The 13,022-nt window shown below is 32.9% G+C and overlaps 1 protein-coding gene across 3 annotated transcripts in view; it reads left to right on the top strand.

Moving 5' to 3' along the window:
* Nucleotides 1-13,022, top strand: part of LOC107453534 (cell adhesion molecule Dscam1) — a 139,220-nt gene that overhangs the window by 8,714 nt on the left and 117,484 nt on the right. For all 3 annotated transcript variants that reach the window (XM_071185813.1, XM_043048070.2, XM_071185867.1), the window contains exon 2: nt 8,608-8,928. In XM_071185813.1, coding sequence (XP_071041914.1) covers nt 8,608-8,928 — 321 coding nt within the window. The remainder of the gene's footprint in view (nt 1-8,607; nt 8,929-13,022) is intronic.

The following is a 13,022-nucleotide window of genomic DNA, read 5'->3' on the forward strand; positions in this document are numbered from 1 at the left end:
GGTCACGGTGTGAGGAAACTGAGACTTATTTACTTCTCAAGAGGGTCACCGATTGATGAAGATGTGATATATTCACGTCTCAACAGAGTCACCATGTGACAAAGATGTGAATTATACTCGCGTGTCATCAGAGCCACGATCTGACAAAATTTTGACATTTACGTCTCAATAGGGTCACTGTGCGACGAAGCTGAGGAATGAATAAGTCACATTCTTGTCACACGGTGACATTACTGTGGCAATTATAAGTCTCATTGTGGTCTCATGTTGACATCTGGGTGACGTATGAATGTGACGTCACAGTATGCGCACATTGTAACCTTTCAAGATCCACGCATTGACGTCACAGAAGTCACATTTAACTTCACAAATGAACATCTGTGACTATCGCATTTTTTTTTACAATCTTGTAATTCTGCGATCTGGGATTATCCTTTGCTGTAGAAGGAGTTGTTTATCTTTCTCCAGACCTTCGTTTTATAAGCTCGTGCAGAACTTGATGTAAAAAGTAACAACAATGAAATAGAAGTATCTGTATTCTTTAGTTAAAATACTTTTTTTTAAGTACAGTTGTTTATTTTTCAAATACAATTAATCATTTTTTCGTTACGATTAGCAGCTGATATGAGAAAAAGTTATTACGTAAAATTATAAAAATTATATCTCTTATGAACAAAATCATATTTATTCTAACTTTAAAGAAAAAGAAAACAATAATGAATAAAAAGAAGACAATAATGAATGAGGAGCGAACGCGGAGTGGAGCTTTCAAGCATATTCATAAATTTAACTTATTAAACTTAACTATATATAAGCTAATATTTTTATAATAAATTTTTGTAAGATAATATATAACTAATATTTTCATAAGCTAATATTACGCTAAATATTTTTTTATATTTATTTATTCACGTAAAAAGTAGGAAAAAAGCAATATTATTTAAAATTGCCATTAAGGAAATACTATAAAAAGAAAATACATTCATCGAAACTTTGAAAAATTTTCGTAATAAAGCAATTAATTTTCAATTTAATGTCATGTTATGAAACACAAATTTTATTTTATTTCTCAATTTTGACTCAACTTTATTTTCTCGATTATTTAAATCCTTTCGCTTTAAATATTGCCTACTGCACTTTTTTTTTAACAATTTGTATGTGAATAATAAGAAAATCTCTTTGTCGTCAAAGAAATTCTTTAAGTTTTTATTCTAAATTCGATGCATCAAATTACAAATTAATATCCAATAATTTTTCAAGTGAGATCACAATGAAAGAAAACACTTTAATGATAAGAACTTTAAAGATATTTTTATCGTTTTGGAGTTCGTTGAAGATAAAATAATTAAAATTACATGTTTTAAGTTTTTTAACTTTTCTTTATTGTTTCGTATTGTATTTAAAATAGTTTACGAAAGAATTCTTGCAAAGCAAATTGTTTTGATCGTGGGTAGTGCTAATCTTTAAAAATCTAGACAAAGAGTTAGTCAGCGTTTTAGTTTTTTAAGTTCTTATCTGATATGTTTCAAATTAAAAAGTACATAAATTTTTACAAGTGCAATTTTTAATTTAAACTCATAATCAATATTTTATGCATTTTTCTTGTAAATAAAAATACATTTATTTAAAACGAAATGGAGGAAAAGACATTGTTTTATCAGATAAAGATAAAAATCCCACTCACATAGAAAACTACCTTAACAATGCATATGAGCGTTGCATCAACAACAGTGCTCTAAGAAAGTATAAACTTGATTTTATGTTTGTCAAGGTTTTTTCCTTTTTTTATGAATTCAATTAAACTTTGCTGTATTATTTTAAGCACGAAAATCCTGTGCTGTTAATTATTTCGTGATTAATTTGATCTATGGAGCCACAATTGAAAGGAAAATGAAACAAATTGGCAAAAACGCAAATTGAACAATTCACTTGAAGGAAAAAATAAAAATAATTGATTTTATACTTCAAGTTATTATATTTTATAGCCGTCATTGAGCAACGGCACAAATTTGGGTTTACAACTACCAATAAACTTCGAAACCATGTAATTTTGAACCCAATCTAGGAGAAAAGGGAACTTCTATAGCAAGTATTGTGAGGATTTTGCCTTCGTGGGGAAGTTTTTGATAGAACTAACCAGCATTTGCGTTACATGAAGAAAACCACGAAAACCTCCCAAGATTAGCCTTGACGGCAAGAGGACTCTATGATCCGTCTGTCATTAAGGATATTTTACGTCAGCATTGTGGTCGGTGCTAGCAGGGTGGGGAATTCGTATTAACCTGCCATTGTTGGGATTTGAACCCGCTTCACCTCATTGGAAGGCGAATAATCAATAATCACCAGACCTACGAGGCTAGTGATTAATGTATTTTTTTCCGGATTAATATTTTTGGTTGCTTTTTAAGACATTATTCATGATTTTTGGTCATATTTTTCAATTTTTTATTTCTTTCCCTTTTTAAATATTTTTTGCCTTTTCCAATAATTTTTTTAAGAATTTTACATTTTAAGATAACTTTTGCTTGTAAATTAATTTTTTCTACAGAAATGTAACATTGAATCTTGTTATTTTATATGTCCCCAAATAACGAGAGTTGGTGTTTTTAAGGGTTTAAGAATTTGCTTTTGGACAATAGGCAATCCTTCAATTTTAAGATTACCAAAAATCGAGAATTCGAGAAATCCTCTTTTGCGGTACGTTTTTGGATCTTTGGGCATGCATTTAACCTCGATAATGTGAAAATTCTTACCACTCCCTGTCGCATCAGCTCATTTTGTAGTTTTAGAATCTTGTTTCATTCGTATGACTGCCGATTCCGAAGTTAACGACTTGAGATCTTCTCCATAAATGTATCCTACCATGATCTATATCGATCGTTTTCCAAAGTTTTATTCTAGTTTTGTTTTTCACCTACATTTACTTTCCTTTTTTTTTTCGTGAACACCTCCACGCTTTCTGTTTCAAATCTGTTTTGCTTTCCCTATTTACGCCTGGGGAACATTTCGCCACCTTAAATTTAGAAGCAACTGAAGCTTTTACATTATATCAAGTGCAACTAAATACCTTACCTAATATTATATACATTTATATCAATTGGTTAGTACAACGAATTTTAATTTTTGCATTACGTAAATAAAATTTAAAAAAAAAAGGAAAAATTTTGATCGGTTACACATTGATCAAATGCTTTTTCCATCTGCATTGACTCCGTTAAACGCCACAACATTTCAAATCATGGGTTGCAAAAACTGTCTCCATTGATGTTTGTCGTCGGATTGGTTTTCATATCCTGCCTATGTACGTGTTTCAAGACATCTCAAAACACTTTTCCTTCTTCAGCATACATATTTATATTGAAATCACCGTCAAGCCAATAATTACACGTTAATAATAAAAAGAATATAAAAAATACTTTAAATTATTATTATGTAAATAAATGCCTGCGAGTGAAAATAAAGAGATAAACACCAGCGGTCGCCATAGAAACGCATGCAAAGACGATGTATGCGTACTGTTTACTATTTCTCTTGAATACAGTTGAAAAGTGTGATGACGTCCAAATAAGTTACGCACACCATCAAACCCAAAACAAGATCCATTTTGCCAATGGGTATTAAACTTTTGAAAGTCTATATTCCCGTCACTATGGGGAATATGAGCATGATATTTGAAGAAGAGGAGATTTCTAGGTCTATCTCAGTTACTGCAGAAACGAGTTTATTATGATAAATAATAATAAAAAAGTAAATAAAACACATACTCGCCCTTGGTAAAGAACTCAAAAGAGTTTGGAAAATACAATTATAATTCAAAATTTGGTGACCAGCGGGATTGTCTGGTTTAAAGAAAGTCTTATCTAACATAATTCATGTTAATGCTGGCTAAATTAAACATAAGATGTAAAGACTGATTTACTTGGTTATGCTGACTTTTAGTTCAACAAAAGTGCCATTAAAAATTACTATTTTTCTTTAACTTTTTTTTTTAATTTTTTGGCTTTAAAATGTATCATTTGCAGTTTTTGGTCGGTGTATTCTTTTAACTTTAAGAAATTTATAATAGTTACATTTTATTTTGCTTTGAGGTGAAAAACCTTACCAATAAAATGCATTGGGTTGTAATGGACCATTTTAGTAGTTAACTCAGAGATAATTTATGTAGCAAAACATTGTAGATTTTGATTTAATCAAAGTTACTAATTCTTTTATTACGCACCAAACTGTCTAGTGAGCTGATTTGCATATTTTTTGTTAAAAATTTTAACATATGTTGTACTGAGCATTTTAATAACTCAAATTTAATTTTAATGACAAATTCAACAGGATGCCCATTTAAGACAAATGCAAAAAATTCCTCGAATCGCCTAAGATCTGAAAGTTCAAACATGTAAAAAGCAAAAATTAAATTCCCTCTCAATTGAGAAACATGAGTTCATTACACATCGTCTTGATTTTTGACTGTGTGATCAAAATACCTGAATTTCATATTATTAAAAAAGGCGGACCAGCTGGTTGCAGAAAGTGGGAAGTATGATATAAAAATATAATGTTTTAAGAATGTCTTTCACCCATCTGAAGAAGTTCATGGCTTCTTAGGTTTGACATCAATATAATTTAGCAAAGGCTATAAAATGTATCTGTAAAATGTTTCTTTGTCCTCTTAATTTTTTCATCTGTATCCAAATTAATATAGGGTACAAGGAGGAAACAATTGTGGTATAATTACCATTCTGTATTGTAATAACCTTTCTAGTAAAAAATTTAAAAAAAGAAATATGCTGCATTTAAAATCTTTATTTCGATATTTTTCCGTTCCTTTGGTAACGGTGTACAGGTAAGTCTAGTTTTCAAAATTACAGTACTAATTGCAGCACATTAAATAAAGTTACAAAACTGAAAAGTAAATTCAACCGAATAAATAGTTTTTATGCAGTGCCATAAGGTAAAATGATGAAATTACCACATTTTACCGCCTTTACGAAATTTTGTCACTTATTATAAAACCATATTTTATGGATAATTTTATCAAAATCATTACTAAAACGCTTCGCTATAATTTCTGAGTTTTTCGGGGTGTTCTTATGAAAGTCAGAAGAACAGTGAATTTTACCACATTCTAATAGTTTTGGCCATTTTTTTTCTCAATGTATACTTTGTGCTGTGCATTAATATAGCTGTCAAATACGGTCAAAATACGACAAAATACTTCAGGGTCAAAATACGAAATAATTCTACAATTAAATATAAATTTCATGTTTCGACACAGAGGATAGTTCTTGTTTCTGGCAACGGAACTATATTATGTCCATTTTGGACATATTATATATGTCCCTTTTGTATCTTTATTTTTGATTCTTCCCCGTTTTTTTGCTTTTTTTATTTATCATCCTTACATAGCATAATTCTCTGCCATTATCAAGTTTATTTTTTTAAATTTTGAATTCTATTCCAAACTAATAGCTGTGCTTTTTTCTGATAATCTTGTGATATTACAGTACTGTCATGCATTAGATGAAAAAACACATTTGTTATCCAAGTTATTAACCGTTTTCTAATCACTTAACAGTAAGTTAGTTATATTTGCTTAATAATTAGGTAAAATCATGAACATTGAACTTACGCAATTAAAATATTAAATTTAAAAATTTCGAACATTATTATGATTTTACTTTTCGTACTATTGCTAAATAATATCTTTGGTGAGTTTTCATAGAAACCAAAATTTAAAAAGAAAACCTATTGGCAAAATGGTAGTTGTCTAATTTTTTTTTACCCATTCCGTAAGTTTTGGCCCTGACATCGTTTTCTTGCTTTAACTCTAACCGTTGGGACAGTGTCAGTCAGTTTAGGACCCTCTTTATTTGTGATATTCACCTGAATTAGTATTGAAAATGATCCAGTTTGAACAGTAGGTCAGAATTTCTGATTCTAAATTTAAAAAAAATAAAAACAAAAATACCATTAAAATGATGAAATTCTCTTTCTCAACTTAAGAAGTACTTATGGGATCACTCTGGTCCCATATCTCAAAAATAAACTCGCCAACTTAATGCATAACAGAATTAAAAGTGAATAAGAATAATTCCAAAAAAACTATTAAACAGCAGCGGTCGCCATAGCAGCGCATACAATGACAACGCATGCGCACTGTTTACTATTACTCTTGAGTTCAAAAGTTTTATGACTTCCAAACAAAGTGCGCACACCATCAAACCCAAAATAACGCCTATTTTGACAATGGGTAATAATAATTTTTAAAAAAATAGTGTGGATGAATCTGAAATAGTTACCGAATATAAATTTTATTCAAATGTAATCAAAAATGATCCAGGTATTAATAAAATAAAGAAGAACTGGAATTTTTTTCAATTGAATAACATTTCATTTTTATCTAAGAATTTGATTATCATTAAGAAATAAAAAGTCGTGGGGAAGCAATTATAGTGTTTGGTGTGCAAAGCGAGCAGGGAGCAAATCACCACAGCCCTTAGCAACAATAATAATTCTTGTTCTCATTTTGTCACACAACCCTCATTTTAAAGTCAACACAACTTTGGTGAGTATTTTCTCATTGTCTACCTTGTGCTTTCAAAACGTAAGTTCTCAGCCGTAGCTCTGTCCCTTTTAATTGTAAGGTTTCTCTGAAATGCTCGCCAACCATCGCCAGAGATGTAACCACGATAATTCATCTTCCTATAAAGCATGTTATGTGAAAGTGCACGTTTCAGAAATTGTCCAACCCTGGCTCCAATTAATCACGCCGTTGCATTTGAGTGGATTCACTTGTTGATGGTTTGTGTTTAATTGGAATACCACAGTTTTTGCGTTAAAGCCAGGTCCCGCTGAGAAGCGTCATTAACGGAATAGTTTTGCTGGACTAATGATTCTGCCGTTGCAAATATAGGTGTCTTATTTGCTTGGATTACCAGTGAAAGCGTATTTTACGTTTAAAATTATTTGGTGGCATGAATACATTATATAATTAGAAAAATAGATTATTTATTTGCTACTTGTTTGGAATAATTGTTACTTTGATAGAGCAGTTTAAAATGAACATGTGGTTATTAGTATGATAAGAATAATTTGATGATATAATTAAACAGTAGTTTCTCAAATTTGGACATGCATAAGGCAACATTCACATTTTAAAAGAAATGCTACTTTTTTCTTCTAATGTAACAAAAAATGAGATTTATATTATAAAGGTAGATGTTACTTTATTGTAAAACACTAAAGAGATAAAATGTAGTGAGTTTTTAGTTATGCACTTTTTTGAAGAAAAAAATAGAAATGAGTGCTTTCAAATTGAAAGAAAAATGGATAAGCAAGTATTATACTAAGTACTATACTATAGTGTTATACTATACCTTATTTTTTGATTGTCACCAGCATAAAAAATATGTCAAAAAGTAATTATTTGACACATAGGGGAAACTTTTTAACATAATTTTTGGGAGTTGAGGTACGAGTACTTCATGCCATCTGTACTTTTTTGCCCGAATTTGTTTCAAAAATGAAAATAAATAGGTAATCCGTATGTATGATTGTATTACGTAACAGCATAAAAAGAACAGAATTTGTTTTTTCACGTTAGAACAACAATAACACAATTCCATTTCAAAACCAAGCTATAAATAACTCATAACATTTTGCTGCGGAAGGATTAAAGTGAAAATATTTGGATAAACTTTTCAAACTTGAACGTATGTTAAATGATATGCTTGCGAGTGACGTAGTTTGGGTATCTCAATCCTGATAGGCTGTTGAAAAGTTGTATTTGTTTAGGTACGGAACTGTTCTTTTCATTCTGTTTTGAGTAAACTAAACCCGTCAAATATCAATTCTCTTAAGTGATACATTCTATATTCTTACACAAAGATTCTTTCACAGGGATTTCAATTATTTCACTATCAATTTCTTATTTAACACAAAGAGGTAGAACATAAACAATTTAATTAAGCATCGAAGTTGCCAGTTACACAATACAAAAATAAATTACGGTTTCAACAAAATTCATTAACAAATAATAAATCTAAGTTAGGTAAAAAAATGTAGACGAAAAAGATTTATATTTCAGCAAATTTGATGTGCAATACGGAGCTGTATTTAATTAACACCACGTTAATTAACATTTTAACTTACGCGAGGAAATTTAGCTTAACTTAAACACGCCATTTTACTCAGGAACGATAAACTGCAGCTGACGTCATAGCTCTCAAGTATGGGTATCTGTGATCTTCTTNTGCAATAATGTTGTACAGTTGCTGTTTGTATAGACAAATAAAAATAAATAAGTGAAAAAAATTAATAAAATTATTTTATTGTCCTATTTTTTTCTATATACTTATCTACATCAATAGAAAACAGCTTTTTTGACAAAATGGCTATTAGGGCCCCAAAGTAGTTTCAGCCCAGGGCCCCACAAAATCACGATCTGCCCATGCCCAATAGTAATCTTTCCTTTTCATTTAAAAAACAACCAATCACAATCTGAGTAAACGAAATATGTGCAATTAAAGAAAGAATTGCTCGTGACAAACTTATTGTAGGGAGTTTATTACAAGAAAATTATTCACTGTAATATTTTGTTTCGCTTTTTTGCAGCTCAATCACATTCCAATACTCGCCAAAGTCCCTCATTTTTGCACGAACCACTGAGCCGGCATGAGTTTTTGAATAGCACCGGAGCAATCATTCCATGCACAGCTTTTGGTAGTCCGAGTCCTGTGGTCAGATGGCTGAACAATGATGGTACAGCAGCTGTCGATATTCCAGGCCTCCGACACGTCCGTCTTGATGGATCACTAGTCTTCCAACCATTTCGAGCCGACCAGTACAGACAGGACGTCCACGCCGCCACTTACAGGTGTACTGCCACAAACAGCTTTGGAACACTCGCCAGCAGGGATGTCCATATAGGAGCCGGTAAGTGACCGAACATTGCTTTTGGAAAATTTAAATTTTACAATTGAAACAGTGTTTTGTTATTAATTATATTATCTTCAATCAGAATATTTATTCATTCAAAAAAAAATGAACGATGTTTGATTAATGCTGGAGTGTTTTGATTAATGCTGGTCTACTGGAGCGTGACTTAAATAGTTAAAACTGACACAACAGATGTCGTATTTAATGGGTAATAAAAAATTAAATTAGCTCTTCATCTTAGACTAATTATTTTCTTTGTAAACAAACTATTTTACGTTAAATGCTCTCTTTCAACGGAAAATATTTATTTGTTATAAAATTCATTTTTTTTTTGCACTTAGCTGATTGCATTATTTTTTACTGTAAAATATTCATTGAAATGAACGTTCATATAAAATATGCTTTTGGATATTGAAAATCTTATTGTTACAAATAAGGCAGAAGAGAGCCGCGATGGCTCCGGTAATAAAGCGTTCTCCTTCCAATGAGGTGAACCGGGGTTCGATCCTGGCGATGGCTGGTCGATACGAATTCCGCATCCGGCTTTCACCGACCACAGTGCTGACGTGAAATATCCTCAGTGGTAGACGGATCATGAGCCAGAGTCCCATGGCCATCAGGGTAACCGTGGAAGGTTCTCGTGGTCTTCCTATCAATGTAACGCAAATTCGGGTTAGTTCCATCAAGAAAGTCCTCCAAGAAAGCGAATTCCTCCCAATACTTGATCCAGGAGTTCAAAATTACAAGGCTACGTAGTTGAACATTAGAAGCCGTAAACTTAAAAATGAGATAGGCTGTTCAACGACGGTTATAAAATAAAGTAAAAGTAAGACAGAGGGAGCCGTGGTGGCTCAGGGGTTAAAGCGTTCGCTGTCCGATGAGGTAAACCGTGTCTGAATCCTAGCGATGCCTTATCGAAACAAATTCAGCACCTGGCTCGTATGAACCACAGTGCTGACGTAAAATATCTTCGCGGTGGACGAATCATGGGTTAAAATCCCTTTGCCGTCAAGAAAACTATGAGTCTTTTCGTGTTTTTCCTCTCTATGTAACGCAAATGTGGGTAGGTTCCCTCAAAAAAATCCTCAACGAAAGCAAATTTCTCCCAATACTTGATTCAGGATCTCCTTTGCCTTCTGGATTGGGTTCAAAATTACAAGGCTACCGAGTTGAACCTAAATTGGGTTGGCTGTTCAACGGTGGTCATGAAAATATTTGAGATAGAAGGAACCGTCGTGACTGAAGAGTTAAGGAATTCGCCTCCCAATGAGGTGCCCCAGGTTCGAATCCCAGTGGAGGCTGGTTGATATGGATTCTACTCGCACTAACTCCAGTGTTGACGGAATATATCCTCTGTGGTAGGAATTCAAAGGCTAGAATCCTCTTGACACCGAGCTAACAGCGGAAGGTTTTATGGTTTTCTTTTAATTTTTAGCTTTTAATTTTTTTCTTACAGAAACTGCTCTGTTTTGTAAAATATCCATGTCAACTTAAAACAGAATTTAATGGGCCTCATGAAGAAATCAATCTGTTACTCATAACGGCCTAGTTAAATTTATACACATATGCTATTTATATCATTCTATTTGCTTGCTGAAAATATCTGATGCAGTTTTTTTTTAAAAAAATAAATTTAATCTTACTTCATTCTCTTCCAGTTTTCTTGATTTTGAATTTTTCCCTAGCCTAAGATTGTTTGAAGACATACAGTTTAAAAGTGATTTTGCTTAAAATGCAGGGATTTAACTTTCTTTACATGGAAAGTATTTGAAATAAAAGTATCAGTTGTTTTCTTGTTTCCGATTTCATTCTAAGCATTGTTTGATTTATTCTTATAACGCACAAGATTGAAGTGTAAAAGTAATTTCGCTTGGAAAGTACTTAAAATAGATAGTTTCTGTGCATTGAGAATAAACGACATATGCACTTTTGGCGTAACTACCACTACAAATATTAAATACCAAATCACTAGTATATAATACATGCTTACTTGATTCCATCAACAGGTACCTTTTGATAGATAAAAGTCGACGTAGTCAGTAATTAGATCCCCTCAGTAGCGATCCGTACGTGAAAAGAACTTGCCAATATTGCTCGATGGTCCACATTAAAATGATTTGCTTAAAAATATATTGCTCAAAGAAAAACAAATCCGATGAAGTAAATAAAATCTCCCGGTTAATAAACAAAAATGAAGAAAAAATATAATGAGCAAATTGATAGAAATAAAAAATAAATAAATACAAAAAACCCAGCATGATTGAACTAGTGGTACACATTCATCGAATTCTATCACAGATAAAAGTCTAGAAGGGGAGTAATGTGGCGTAACTACCACTACAATTATTAAACACCAAATCACTAGTATATAAGACATGCTTACTTGATTCCATCATGATCATCACTTCCAGCTGAAGACGCCTTAGGAGACGGACGTACCTTGCGAGTTCTCCGAGCCGGGGGTTCGGACGCCTTGCAGCGGGATGACCAACGATGAGTTCCGGCCAGCCAGTCGTCACCACCTCCCTGCCTTAGCGATGATCTCTTCCTCTCTTCGTGAGCGTTTGATGCAAGCCTGATGACTGCAGTTCTTCTGCGACGTCGATCACTGATCACTGTTTGAAAGACAGAACATCAAGATGAAATAGTTTTCAAATCCAGCCAACGTGAACACACCGTGTAAGCGGCAGTAGTAACTTGTTTAGCCTCGACGTACGTGAACGTGATGATTGCATTGACCTTTCGTTAGTAGCATTTAGGCCTGTCCGACATGTTAATGGCGGTCATTTGCGTTTGAAACCGACTGGTCGAAGCATGTTTCGCAAGTAGGAGTCTGGCTTTACTAACATCTATTTTCCCTCGGGTCCTCGCCAGTTTAGTTACTAGCGGAGATTGGAGATGTTAATTATGAATTCGAGATAAGTATTCTTAAAAACATCGAGATGTTTTCCTCAAGCAAAGCACAGTAGACTTCATTTTTGTTGATTACTTTCAACTCTTTTTCAAGTCACCACAGCTTTTCCGCACCATGGCAATGTGCCATTTTCTCCCCGCTTCAACTTTGGCATTATGCTTATCACCACAAGGTTTCACCTCAACGATCTTTACTTCATGATGAAGGGGTAAAGGGCCATCTTGGCCTCAGGGACCCCGACCAACCAACAAGATAAGATAAGATCCATCATGAGGTACCTTTTGATAGATGAAGGTTGACATAGTCGATAATTAAATCCCCTCACACTCAATTAAAAAAATCATTTTTTTAATGCTCAACACAAGTTCCAGTTGCGTAGACGTAGTAAAATATTTCTAGTTTCTTTATCAACTTCAGGTCATATGAAATCACATTTATTCGTCTCGTGATTTTGCCTTAAAGGCCGGTGATCATATATGAACGGAACATCATATATGAAACGAGTCTTTCTGACTTAAGTTGCACGATATATCAGTTAAGTGGTTGAAGTACAGAACTCTCGTATTTGTATGTATATATATATACTCTTGAGTACGTAGTGCAACACCTCCCAGAAAAGAGAAGGGCCTCAGCACGGATCAATTTAGTAGTCCTACATAACGAACATAAACTTCGCAGTGGATGAAAAATAAGAAAGATATCACTACGTTCAGACTACTAAGATATACAGTAATGAAAAATATGAAAGATGTCATTAGTTCGAACTACTAAAGGATCAAATTTCTTGTTACTCTTTCTGAGGCCTTCTCTCTTCTAGTAGGTATTGATTTGTAGGCCGTGGTAAGCACTTTTTTGCTCCAGTCCTGAAGGTTTAAAAGGGAACGTTAATATCGAACAATTATATTACTCACAAAAGTTAAAAGTAAAAGATCACCTATTTTAATACGTTTTATGTAAGTTTCAAATGCAATACTTTTTCGCTGAATTTTCATACACTTCATCAGCTCATGTTTATGAGTCTTCACAAGTTCCAGAGCGAATTCCGAAATGTCTCTCTAACTATACTAAATGGCAATTATAATTTACTTTCTTGCTTTCTCATTTACCTTAATTCCTATTCCCTTATGTAACAGCCTCAGAAGTTATCGCCAAATACTTCAGGCAGGTTCCACAATTG

This window comes from Parasteatoda tepidariorum, chromosome 1 (assembly GCF_043381705.1).
Source record: "Parasteatoda tepidariorum isolate YZ-2023 chromosome 1, CAS_Ptep_4.0, whole genome shotgun sequence".
NCBI classification, from domain to species: domain Eukaryota; kingdom Metazoa; phylum Arthropoda; class Arachnida; order Araneae; family Theridiidae; genus Parasteatoda; species Parasteatoda tepidariorum.